The sequence below is a fragment of the Grampus griseus genome (assembly GCF_964374135.1).
Source record: "Grampus griseus genome assembly, chromosome: 15".
Lineage (NCBI taxonomy): Eukaryota > Metazoa > Chordata > Mammalia > Artiodactyla > Delphinidae > Grampus > Grampus griseus.
This window is the reverse complement of record NC_139009.1, coordinates 81,532,153-81,544,335: the sequence shown is the minus strand read 5'-3', so window position 1 is coordinate 81,544,335 and position 12,183 is coordinate 81,532,153. Positions and strand designations below refer to the sequence as shown.

The 12,183-nt window shown below is 37.7% G+C and overlaps 1 protein-coding gene across 4 annotated transcripts in view; it reads left to right on the top strand.

Annotated features, from left to right (window-relative positions):
* Nucleotides 1-12,183, top strand: part of REV1 (REV1 DNA directed polymerase) — an 84,267-nt gene that overhangs the window by 34,081 nt on the left and 38,003 nt on the right. For all 4 annotated transcript variants that reach the window (XM_082672807.1, XM_082672808.1, XM_082672806.1 and 1 more), the window contains 2 exons: nucleotides 3,775-3,943; nucleotides 11,005-11,157. In XM_082672807.1, coding sequence (XP_082528933.1) covers nucleotides 3,775-3,943; nucleotides 11,005-11,157 — 322 coding nt within the window. The remainder of the gene's footprint in view (nucleotides 1-3,774; nucleotides 3,944-11,004; nucleotides 11,158-12,183) is intronic.

Below are 12,183 nucleotides of genomic sequence, written 5' to 3'. Positions count from 1 at the left end.
TAACTCTTCTTTAATTGTTTGGTAGAATTCACCTGAGAAGCCATCTGGTCCTGGACTTCTGCTTGTTGGGAGTTTTTAAATTACTGATTCAATTTCAATACTAGTAATTGGTCTGTTCATATTTTCTATTTCTTCCTGGTTCAGTCTTGGGAGATTGTTCCTTTCTAAGAATTTGTCCATTTTTTCTAGGTTGTTCATTTATTGGCATATAGTTGCTCGCAGTAGTTTCTTAGGATCCTTTGTATTTCTCTGGTGTTGGTTGTAACTTCTCCTTTTTTCATTTCTGATTTTATTGATTTGGGCCCTCTCCCTTTTATTCTTTTTTTTTGCGGTACGCGGGCCTCTCACTGTTGTGGCCTCTCCCGTTGCGGAGCACAGGCTCCGGACGTGCAGGCTCAGCGGCCATGGCTCACGGGCCTAGCCGCTCCGCGGCATGTGGGATCTGCCCGGAGTGGGGCACGAACCCGTGTCCCCTGCATCGGCAGGCAGACTCTCAACCACTGTGCCACCAGGGAAGCCCTCTCTCTTTCATTCTTGATGAGTCTGGCTAGAGGTTTATCAGTTTTGTTTATCAGCAAATGCTTTAATCTTAGGGAGAGAAAGTAAGTAAACTGTAGATTCCTGACTGGCCAGATGTTCAGTTTCCACTATTGTATGTGAAGTCATTATGATGCTCTAGTTTAGTTTCTGTGATCCCTAGCCCCTGAAAACCTTCAATTATGAATTTTGAATTAATTTTGTTTGAAAGTTGTTTTCATTTCTCTTTCCAGTGCGCTATCCAATTTGGTAGCCACTAGCCATGTGTGTTAATAAGCGTTTGAAATATGACTAGTGTAAATAGAGGTGTGTTGTAAATGCAAAATATATACTGTATTCTGGAGACTTGGTATGAGAAAAAGAGTGAGATATCCCAATTTTATATATTGATTACATGCTGAAATGGTAATATTTTGGATTTATTGAGTTAAATAAAAACATTAAAATTAATTTTTTACTATTTTTAATGAGGCAATTAGAAAAACTTATATATGTGGCTTGCGTATGTGGTTAACGTATTTTTACTGAGCATCTCCAGTAGGTGCAGTCAGTAACAACAGATGGATTCTACGCTGTAAGCATTTAACAAGAAGTAATCAAACCTGGCATGTCTGTATGCGCTTTGTTAGCTTGCTTGCTTCTTCATTTTGTAAATATATTTTATTGAAGTATAGTTGATTTACAATGTTGTTTTAATTTTTCCTATACAGCAAAGTGACTCAGTTATATATATTCTTTTCCATTTTGGTTTATCACAGCATATTGAATACAGTTTCTTGTGCTATATAGTAGGACCTTGTTGTTTATTCATCCTATATATACTGGTTTGCAATTGCAAGCTCCCAATCTTTCCTTCCCCAACAACTTGTTCCCCTTGGCAACAACAAGTCTGTTCTCTATGTCTGTGAGTTTGTTCCTGTTTTTAAGATGTGTTCATTTGTGTTGTGTTTTAAATTCCACATAAAGTGATATTATATTTATCTTTCTCTTTCTGATTTACTTTGCTTAGTATGACAATCTCTGGGTCCATCCATGCTGCTGCAGATGGCATTATTTCGTTCTTTTTTATGGCTGAGTAATATTCCTCTGTGTGTGTGTGTGTGTGTGTGTGTGTGTGTGTGTGTGTGTGTGTGTGTGTGTACCACATCTCTTTATCCATTCCTCTGTTGATGGAGATTTAGGTTGTTTCCATGTCTTGGCTTTGTAAATAGTGCTGCTGTGAACATAGGGGTGCATGTATCTTTTTGAATTCTAGTTTTGTCTGGGTATATGCCCAGGAGTGGGATTGCTGGATCATATGGCAACTCTATGTTTAGTTTTTTGAGGAACCTCCATACTGTTCTCCGTAGCGGCTACACCAGTTTACATTCCCACCAGCAGTGTAAGAGGGTTCTCTTTTCTCCACATCCTCTCCAACATTTATTGTTTGTAGATTTTCTGACGATGTCCATTCTGACTGGTGTGAGGTGGTACCTCATGGTAGTTTTGATTTTCATTTCTCTAATAATTAGTGATGATGAGCATCTTTTCATGTGCCTGTTGGCCATCTCTATGTCTTCTTTGGAGAAATGAAAACTACAGGCCAATGTCTTTAATGAATATAGATGCAAAAATTCTCAACAAAATATTAGCAGACCGAATCCAACAACACAACAGATCATATACCATGACCAAGTTGGATTCATCACAGCGTCACAAGGATGGTTCACCATACACAAATCAGTCAGTGTGATACACCCCATTAACAAAAGAAAAGTCAAAAACCACGTGAGCATCTCAATAGATGCAGAAAAAGCGTCCGATAAAATTCAACATCTGTTCATGATAAAAACTCTTACCAAAATCGGTATAGAGGGAACATATTTCTTCTTCTAAAGACCAAAACTCACTGAATTAGATAGTTATTATAATAAAAGTACTTATTTAAATACTTGGACCTGTATCATTCGTGTTTAAAGAAAATCTGTTGCTTGAATAACAAAGTAGATACACAAGCCTCCTGTGGAGGCCACCTCCAGCCTCACCCCCAGGTACAGCTGTTGCTAGGAGAAGTGTGGTACAGAGTTTCCCTTAGATTAATAGGTGAAAGAAATAGAGAAGCTATTGAAAATAATTAGTTTCATGTGATACTAGTAATGCCTGTCATAACATAACTTTAGTGAGTCAGACATTTTTTTATGGGAAAGCATAAACCACATTGATTCTTGTTTAAGATATTTTTCTATAGTTTTATTAAGAATAAAATAATCTGAAACAAAATTGGGGGAAAAAACAGTGCTTCTTGGTCTGCAATTCTTATTTTGTTTTGGTTAACTTTATTTTTTGGCTTTGATACAAGTTCATATTAGGAAACGGAGTAAAATTTTTTTAACTTTTCTTATATTTTTTATTTTATTTATTAAAAAAATTTTTTTAAGCCAATCATCTTTTTACACATTTTGAAAGAAACATTTATTTATTTATTTGTTTGTTTATTTATGGCTGTGTTGGGTCTTTGTTGCTGCATGCGGGCTTTCTCTGGTTGCAGCGAGAGGGGGCTACTCTTCATTGCGATGTGTGGGCTTCTCATTGCGGTGGCTTCTCTTGTGTGGAGCACGGGCTCTAGGTGTGTGGGCTTCAGTAGTTGTGGCTCGCGGGCTCTAGAGCGCAGGCTCAGTAGTTGTGGCGCACGGACGTAGTTGCTCCGCGGCATGTGGGATCTTCCCAGACCAGGGCTCGAACCCGTGTCCCCTGCATTGGCAGGCGGATTCTTAATAACTGTGCCACCAGGGAAGCCCTTATATTTTTTAAATAAAAGTTTAAGTTATTAAGCTTCACAGGAGTAAAGTCTAATAAGCTCTACAGTAAGTGTGCTCATAGTAAGTATTTTTAAACATAAGATAAAAATGTCAAGGTCAATATAGCTAAATGTGGTTGAAATTTTTTAAATATTTGCTCTATTATCAGTATTTAATTCATTACTCGAGGTGCCTATCTGCTTTTCTGGGCATTGCTTGGCAGTAGATGTTTTTGTGTTGGTTGACTGTGCCTTTAGCAGCCAGGAGAGTCGGATGTGCTAAGGCAAAATAGCTCTATCACTTTGTGATTTTCCTCCCAACTTTGCTTACTGGCAACACAGCCAAGGAGAAGGTGTACCAGTGATACGTTCTTTAAATCATCCTGTTTAAGGGATTGTTCAGCTAGGGCTCTACTTTCTTAATGTAAAACTTTTAACATGTTTTATTATTAATTTTACAGATCCATCTGCTGAGGAATTGAGAAAGCTAATGATGTTGCATGGAGGCCAATATCATGTGTATTATTCCAGATCCAAAACAACACACATCATTGCCACAAATCTTCCTAATGCCAAAATTAAAGAGTTAAAGGGAGAAAAAGTAATTCGACCAGAATGGATTGTGGAAAGGTAAGTTTAATTTTTAATTAAATTAATGAGTTTTAAAAATTGTAATACTTTTTCTGTTATAAACCCTTATCTAACTTGTATTGCCTCTTAAGGGTGGAGAGTAATCCATGTCTTAAGAAACACCACTGTGCTCCTTAGCCTCGCGTGATGATTCAGGTGGCCTGGGGTTTGATGTTAGTGTTCTTGCAACGTCAGCTCCCAGGAATTAAGGGAGATGACTCAAGTGAGCGGCAGGAAGCAGCGATGGGAGGGGTTGACAAAGCATGCTGTTCACTCAGCAAATATTTGTGCACCTGTTACGAGTAGGCAGTGTTCTGTGTACTTGGGAAATACATCAGTGAGCAAAACAGAGTCCCTCCCCTACCTCTTGGAGCTTACATTTTATAAGGGGAAACAGATAATAAACAGTATATAAGTAAATTTATGTCATATGTTAAAAGTCAGTACATGCTGTGGGGGAAGAAGGAAGATCAGGATAACATGCACCCGGAACACTAGGAGTGGGCGGCAGTTTGCAGTATTATTAGTACCTGTTTTTCAGTTAGTGTGGCTCCTTGGCTGTTGGTTTGGAATTGGCGTGTTGTAAATCAGTGCTGGCCATTCATACTAACTTCCTAAGGTTAAACATGTCATCTGGAACCTTGGTGATGAGCCAGAACTTGAGTGATTCATATATAATACATATGAGTGATTGCTAGATTTATGAAAGTTAAAAGTGAAAGTGTTTAAATCATAATTTTATGAATAGATTGTAATCAGTATATGAGAGAATGGTCAGACTGTATAATGGAGTGTTGATGAAACAAACTTAGAAATTATGTTTTTTTAAGTCAACTGCCGAGCTTTTTTCTTATCCTATATTTCATTAATTCTGACACCTTCCATTAATTTATTCAGTAGATTTAGAATTGTTAGGTTTCGGGACTTCCCTGGCGGTCCAGTGGTTAAGATTCCATGCTCCCAGTGCAGGGAGTGTGGTTCCGATCCCTGGTTGGGAAACTAAGAACCCACATGCCACGTGGCACGACCAAAAATTTTTTAAAAGGATAATTAAATAGAATTGTTCTGTTCCTCTGTATAGCAGATATAGCAGCATAGATTCGTGAGAGGCAGTGTATTATAGTGGAAAGGCTGTGCTTGAGCTCTGGAGACATACCTGGGTTCACATCCCAACTCAGCAATTCAGGGTCCCTGTGATCTTGTGTAATGGGTATAGTTACGCAGCCATTCTGAACCGTGTTTCCTCATTTGTAAAAGAAGGCTGCTGTCTACCCGCTATGGTTATGTGACAACTAGGAATAATTTGTGCAAACTACCTAGCACAATGCCTTGTGCGTTGTAGAGGCATAAGATGTAAGAAGCTACTGTTGTTATTTTATTTTTATTCTATAAACATCACCGAGTATCAGAAAATAAATTCCAAAAGGTCAAAGTGCATTTGTCTTCCGGAAAGCCAAATATTCTTATAGATGAGGGTTTTTTTAAGCCTTGGCAGATTAAGTTGAAGGTCCATCCCTAGAACATCTTTGTGCTATGTTCCCAGGACCCAGCCACTGTCCATTCATTATATAGGATTAATGAACCTAGCTTTTAGCTGTGTGTCTTCTTAAAAGTAAATTGTGAAGTTTTCAGTATAAGAAGTTAGTATCATTCCAGAGTGTAACTGTGTGTTGTCACTTAAAGACAATCCTTTCATTGTGCCGGGGCAAGGATTTTGATCTGGGGATATTACTTTGGCTTTGGAGGGGGTGGGGGAGATCCATGGGTAAGGAAAGCGGTGGTGAAAAGAGCTCTTGCTGGGTGGGACTTGACTTGCTTAGAAAATGGCGGTCTTCATTACAGCTCTTGCTTTATACCTGCTCTTCTTTCTTGTGCTGAATGCTGCTAGAGAGATAATACAATAAGAAATGCACCTGAGACAGTTACAAGTTATAAAATACACCTTAATGGATTTTATTTTAGTTTGAAGTCAGGCTTAATTATCTGTTTTTAAATAACTGAAGTGACTTTGTTTTTTTCTTTACTTTTTTTTTTTTTTTGGTGGTACGCAGGCCTCTCACCCTTGTGGCTTCTCCCATTGCGGAGCACAGGCTCCGGACGCGCAAGCTCAGCGGCCATGGCTTACGGGCCCAGCCGCTCTGCAGCATGTGGGATCTTCCCGGACCGGGGCACGAACCCGCGTCCCCTGCATCAGCAGGCGGACTCTCAACCACTGTGCCACCAGGGAAGCCCCTGAAGTGACTTTGGAATCATGGTTATGTGGCTTATTTGCATTATGTTGTATATGAGAAGGCAGGGCTAATACGGTTAACTGATTTGCCCAAGAATTCAGAACACAGATTTTCTGACTCGTATTTGGGTCTGCTCTTTGCCATTTAATTAAATTGTTATAGGTGAGTTGGCCCATGTGGAAATGGTTCAGTCTGGGCTGTACCCTAATACATTAAATAAATGCCCGGTGTCTACGATGTCATAAGCGTGGGCTCCTCCACGTTAAATCACAGTGCTGTTTTCTTTCACACTCTAATCCCAGTCGTCTTCATCTTTTCTCCTTCTCAGCAGTGTTTTAATGAGATTTTATTATACTTAAAAATTTGAACATTATATTAGCCGTTTAATGGATCATACATGATATTCTCTTCTATAATTAGTTTTCCTGTTTTTAGTTTGAGAGTTTGAAAAGTGACTACCACTTATAAGTGTACAGGATGATTACTTTGCTTTGATTAGAATTCCCTGGTGTCTGTGTAGGTGCCATTAAACCTGAGTTAATATTGGCATGATTATGGGGTCATGACTTCTGAGAGGCAGGGGAGTCCTTTAATGAGAAGCCTGTGTGCGTTAGTTTAAGGTCTGAGATTGTTACTGAAGGCCTTGCTTTGTAAATCTTATGTTTGTATATAGTACAGTATAGTATAAGTTAGTGATTTTCAAATTTTTCTCTTAATCCTTTTCTTCAGACAATTTTACACTGAAATTTGAAGTGTGACGTAGTTACGGAAGCTGCTGTGGTTCACCTCACTGCCTCATCGGGCCCGAGCACAGTTGAAAACATGGTCCTAAGTTATTCCGAGTCCATTTTGTTCTCGTTGTTCATTTTGTGTTGAGTCTTCGGTGGCGTGGGAACCTGCCTCCTCTGGTTGGATTCTCACGGGCTCTGCTGTGAGATGAGAGGGTCCAGTTGTTGCCAACTCGGTTCTTCTCGTGGGGGGTGACTGGCTCCCAGTGTGTCCTTTCTTTCTAAGCTCCCACCTGTAACGTTAGCACGTTTGTCACACACTCGTGATGCTCTGAAGATCTCATACTTCCTATGGACTGAAACTTTGTTTCTAATTACACTCTGTCAATATTAGTGCTTACTCAACTCAAAAGTTGGTTGCAATTTTATCTCATGATTTTTTTCATTCCCCTTACTTTTTTGTGTGTCTTGCCTCAGTTTATTCTTCGTAGAAAATGTGTGTGATTCTAGTTTCTGGTATAGATTTGACTTAAAAAAAATTAATCTTGAGTCGTTTACTTTTTTCTCTCACAGCACTACAGAATTCTCAAATTATTTTTACTTGGCCAATTAACCAGTACACATTTCAGTCTCCCCGCCACCCCATGACTTGTTGTAGGTAATATTTATTAGAAAATAGAGTCTTGGTCTTCAGGACCTAAAGAATGAATATGAATAGCTTAACTCTCTCAGTATCTGTAGTAAAAATTAAAAAGCAATCTGGACCCTGAAGGATAAAGGGCAAAAAGTTATATACATATGTTCATAGCTGTTATTTCCTTTTCTGAGCTTGTGGGATCTTGGTGAGTGGTTGGAAAGTTTGGGTAATGGGAGAGGTGGTGGCAAAGCGAATTTTAATTTTGAATGCATAAAGAATAATGTTTGCGTAATGGTAGAATAATAGGCAAAAACAGCTCAGTTTGTCCTTAGCACATAATTAGATCCTTTCTTGCCTTAAATCCACTTTTGAATGAGGAAGAAGGATAGATGCGTGAATGGATGGGCAGATGGGTATACAGTGTCAGATATGGTTTTTCTAATAGAGAACGACTGGGATGTTGCCTGGAACCATACAAACATTTGATGTTCAGAATTGCTTCATCTAAAGAAGATGCTATTGCTACAGTTACAATAAAAAGTTTGGAATAGAAATTTAGTGACTTTTCTTGTATCTTAATTTTTGCAAAATCTCCCAGACTCTGGTTATAACTGGCCGTGTAAATTCATTTTCAGCATAGGAAATAGGAAATGATTTAAAGAACAAAGTTCTGCTGTAGATAACTTTACTGGGGCTATAGGACAAACCAAGAGTTAAAACTCCTCAAAGGAAGAGAATATCTCACATGCAATGAGTATGTGCCTGATACATTGTATAGAATGTAAGCTCTTTCATATATATCAGAATCTACTTTAAGTGTACGTGGGAAGAAAGCTCAGTATATAAAGAAACCATGTAGTAATATATTTTGGTAAAGTGAAGCTCCATTTGTTTTTTTTTTTTTTTTTTTTTTGCGGTGCGCGGGCCTCTCACTGCTGTGGCCTCTCCCGTTGTGGAGCACAGGCTCCGGACGTGCAGGCCCAGCGGCCATGGCTCACGGGCCCAGCCTCTCCGCGGCATGTGGGATCCTCCCGGACCAGGGCACGAACCCGCGTCCCCTGCATCGGCAGGCAGACTCTCAACCACTGCGCCACCAGGGAAGCCCTCCATTTGGTTTTGAAATATGGGTTTTGATGTTTGGCTCTTCTTTTTTTTTTTTTTTGGTAAGAAGAATGGTAGAAAATATAGAATACAGCTCCTTTGTGCTTAGGATAAACAGTGAAATTAGAAAACGTTAGAAATGAATCCCTGAGAGACTTTGTAAAAGAAGATCTTTTAAAAATATACCATCAGATAATGTTTCTCTCCATATATCTGTAGATGGATAAATGGATAAGCAGGGATAATTAAGAATGTACACAGATGTATAGTGGTTTGGGCTTGAAATTAAAAGAATTTCTTGTCTAATGTTACTATAGTGCACTGGGCTTTAGTTTCTTTTACTGGGCATCTCTGAGGATGTCTGATTAGAGACTGCAGTATTTAAATTGGCTCTTATTTTGTATCAGTCTCCACGGACTTAGTTATGTAAGCCTTAGGTTCTGGGTGACTGTTGTTAGGAGTCGTGTATGGTCAGTTTAGAGAGCACCTGTAGCGTCTGGGTCACCCAGCAAGCTGTCAGTAGGATGGGGGAAGCCAGCATGATAATGGGGCGTGTCCTGGCTTCATTGCACGTTGGTCTTACTTCAGATGTGCAGCTGACATATTGAGCACAGTTTCAGTCTCCACTTACCCCTTAGTTACAGCTGTGCTGTGTGTCATGAAGGAGGCAGAAGGCTAACGTTAGGGGTAAGTCCCTCTGCTTCTGAGGGTGGGAGAGCAGGCAAGATAGGTAATAACTAAGAAGACAAAGGTCCATAGCCAGGCAGTTAAGACCAGTTGCTAAAGGAAGTGAAGTTAGTTTGATAAAAGAATAAAGTAAAATTCACTGTGCTGTACACCTGAAGCTAACACAACATTGTGTGTAAATCAACTGCACTCCAATAAAAATTTTTTAAAAAGAATAAAGTAAATTAATAAGCGGTCTAATTTTAGGATTTTAATTCTAGTATTTGAATGTAATCTGTAATCTTGATAAAACTAACTTTTAGCCTGATGGTAAATTTATTTAGGTAAATGAAAATTGAAGTGTGTTGTCACTAGTATGTTCTCAGCTGTCATAAATTAGTAGTTTAGCATATTCAGTAATTCCGCCTAAAGTTGAAGGCCGTTTAGGTGGGATTGTATATTGATATAATTACATAAAGGACATAGTCTATAATATGGTATAGTTTCATTTTTAGGGTATATCATCAATATGTTTTTCTGTATTCACAATTGTTGACTTAATATTTTAAATTGGTTTTGTTTGTTTTAAGCCAGTTCAGTCTTTTTTTTTTTAAGTTCTGTGGAGTGTGCTTTGAGAAAATAAAAATGTCAAAACTCTTGGATTTGTCAGATAGTAAGAAAAGTATTTTACTGTATTATTTTTCTTCTAAATAATTAAAGGATGGCTTTCTTAATATATATTTTAGGTTTAAAGCCACACATGTGCTTTGAAATATTTCCTGATACTTAAGGAGCCTGTTTTAAAATTTGGATGTTAGCCTAAGCATATTAGTTGGCTGTTTTAAAATTTGAGTTTAAAATGGTATTTTTAAAGATACAGTAACCGTATGTGTAACTCAGTTTATTAGAAAGCAAAACTCAGTTTAATCAAATCAGTTTTAGTTCTGAAGTATAATAGGCATTAGGGAGTGTCAGTTAATCTAGTATTATAATACTGCTGTTCCCCTCGTTTTTACAGGTGGTGTTTGATGCATATATAGTGAGCATTTGGAAGACGATATATAGATATATATGATAGCTTCTGCCCTCTCAGAGTTCTGTCTTCAAGTGGCCTTGTCTCTGTCACTCTTACACACATAAGATAGTATAAATTATTTGTTAATCTTACAGTTGAGATTCTTTATTTTGTCCTTTTATTTTACAGTTTTTCACATTTAATAGACCTAACATGAATCTTGGAAATTGGGAATCCTCATCCAGTTCCCTTATTCTGGAAAAATTTAATATGTGAGATAGGATTTGAGAAAATCTTGATGATTCTGTGTGAATTTTGGGGGGGGAAAGATTGTGGTTAAATATTAAAGTCATGACGATTACAATATCGACTAGTCCAACTCTGTGCTTGAAGTTTTTCTCATCCTACTCTATAGTCTATTTTCTTTTCCTCAACATGAGATGGTTGGCTACTAGTTTTTAAAATTTCAGACCTGTCTTTTCATGGGCAGAAGGTCTCATTCTTAAGTGTGTAATAAGTAAGGTTGTATTAGGACCACTAAAACAAAGGGAAAAGGAATAAACTAGGAAAAGAGATGGCATGTTGTTGGTGAAATATTCCTGTCATTGAGAACATTCATTTTTTGTGAAGCTCCTTTTCCCCAAGTATTAAACTCTTAAATTGGTGTTACTTTTTTATTTTAGCATCAAAGCTGGACGACTCCTGTCCTACATTCCATATCAGCTGTACAGCAAGCAGTCCTCCACGCAGAAAGGTCTCAACTTTAATCCTGTGTGCAAACCTGAGGACCCTGTACCAGGTCCCAGCAGCATCACCAAACAGCTCAACGACAGGGTGTAAGTTTGTCTAGGTTGGGGGAGACTACACAGCTGGTTTTTAGCAGTGAGAACGGCCCCTGCTCTGCTGAAGATAGAGACAGACATAAAAACTGGCTATTCGTCTATATTAATCCTGTTGAAGTACAGGCGTGCATGTCTTACCTAAAAATTATTTTTATCATGACAGTTTCATAAATAAAATATAAACAAGAAAGCTTTTCCACTCTCATTAGATTCCCATGTTAAACCAATGGATCTTAAATTATTAGAAGTAAAATGTTCCATGGGTTTTCATGGCAGTAACTATTTTTGACACAAGTAATTTGCCATAGACTATTGCTTTCTCAAAAACTGAACTAACTACTCCAGCTAAAGTTTTGCTGTGTGCTACTGCATAGAAAGACAGGTAATGAAAATGTTAACACTTTTAGGTTATTTTTGAAAAATTCTAAATCAGTAACAATTCTAAATAGGTAAATATTTTATATCAATTAAAATTTAGTCGATGACCCTCAAGGTTATAGAGTTAGAGGTGAATCTAGACTTTATTCCATGTGTCTGATTTTAAAAAATATTTTGACTTAAGTTTTAATTGCAGTAATCCTGGGTAAATTGGCTTCACAGTTAATTGGTGTGTTGCCTTAACTTGTGTATCAGGTAGTAGTTCATTATCATGGTTCATTATCATTAGCCTTCCCCTTATTTATTAAATTGTTTGCTTTGGGAGTTTGATAATATTTTTTCTAAAAGACCAGGAGTCTAATTAACTTGGGATGATCCAGTGTCACTACCTTCTGTAGTTTTGTTGTCATTTGTTCTTTAACTTATAGGTTCACTTATAAGTGTATTCAGTTGTTTTTCATGTTACCTAAAACATTTAATTTTGTTTTTTTAGTACCATCAAGGTGTACAAATAATATCAGAAAAGCTTCTGAATATACAACTTCATTTTTTTCTTCACTAATAAAAGAAAATACATATGTGTGTGTTTTTTTGAAATTCTTCTTTGTGTTGATTTTAGGAAGAATTTACCTATTAGATTTA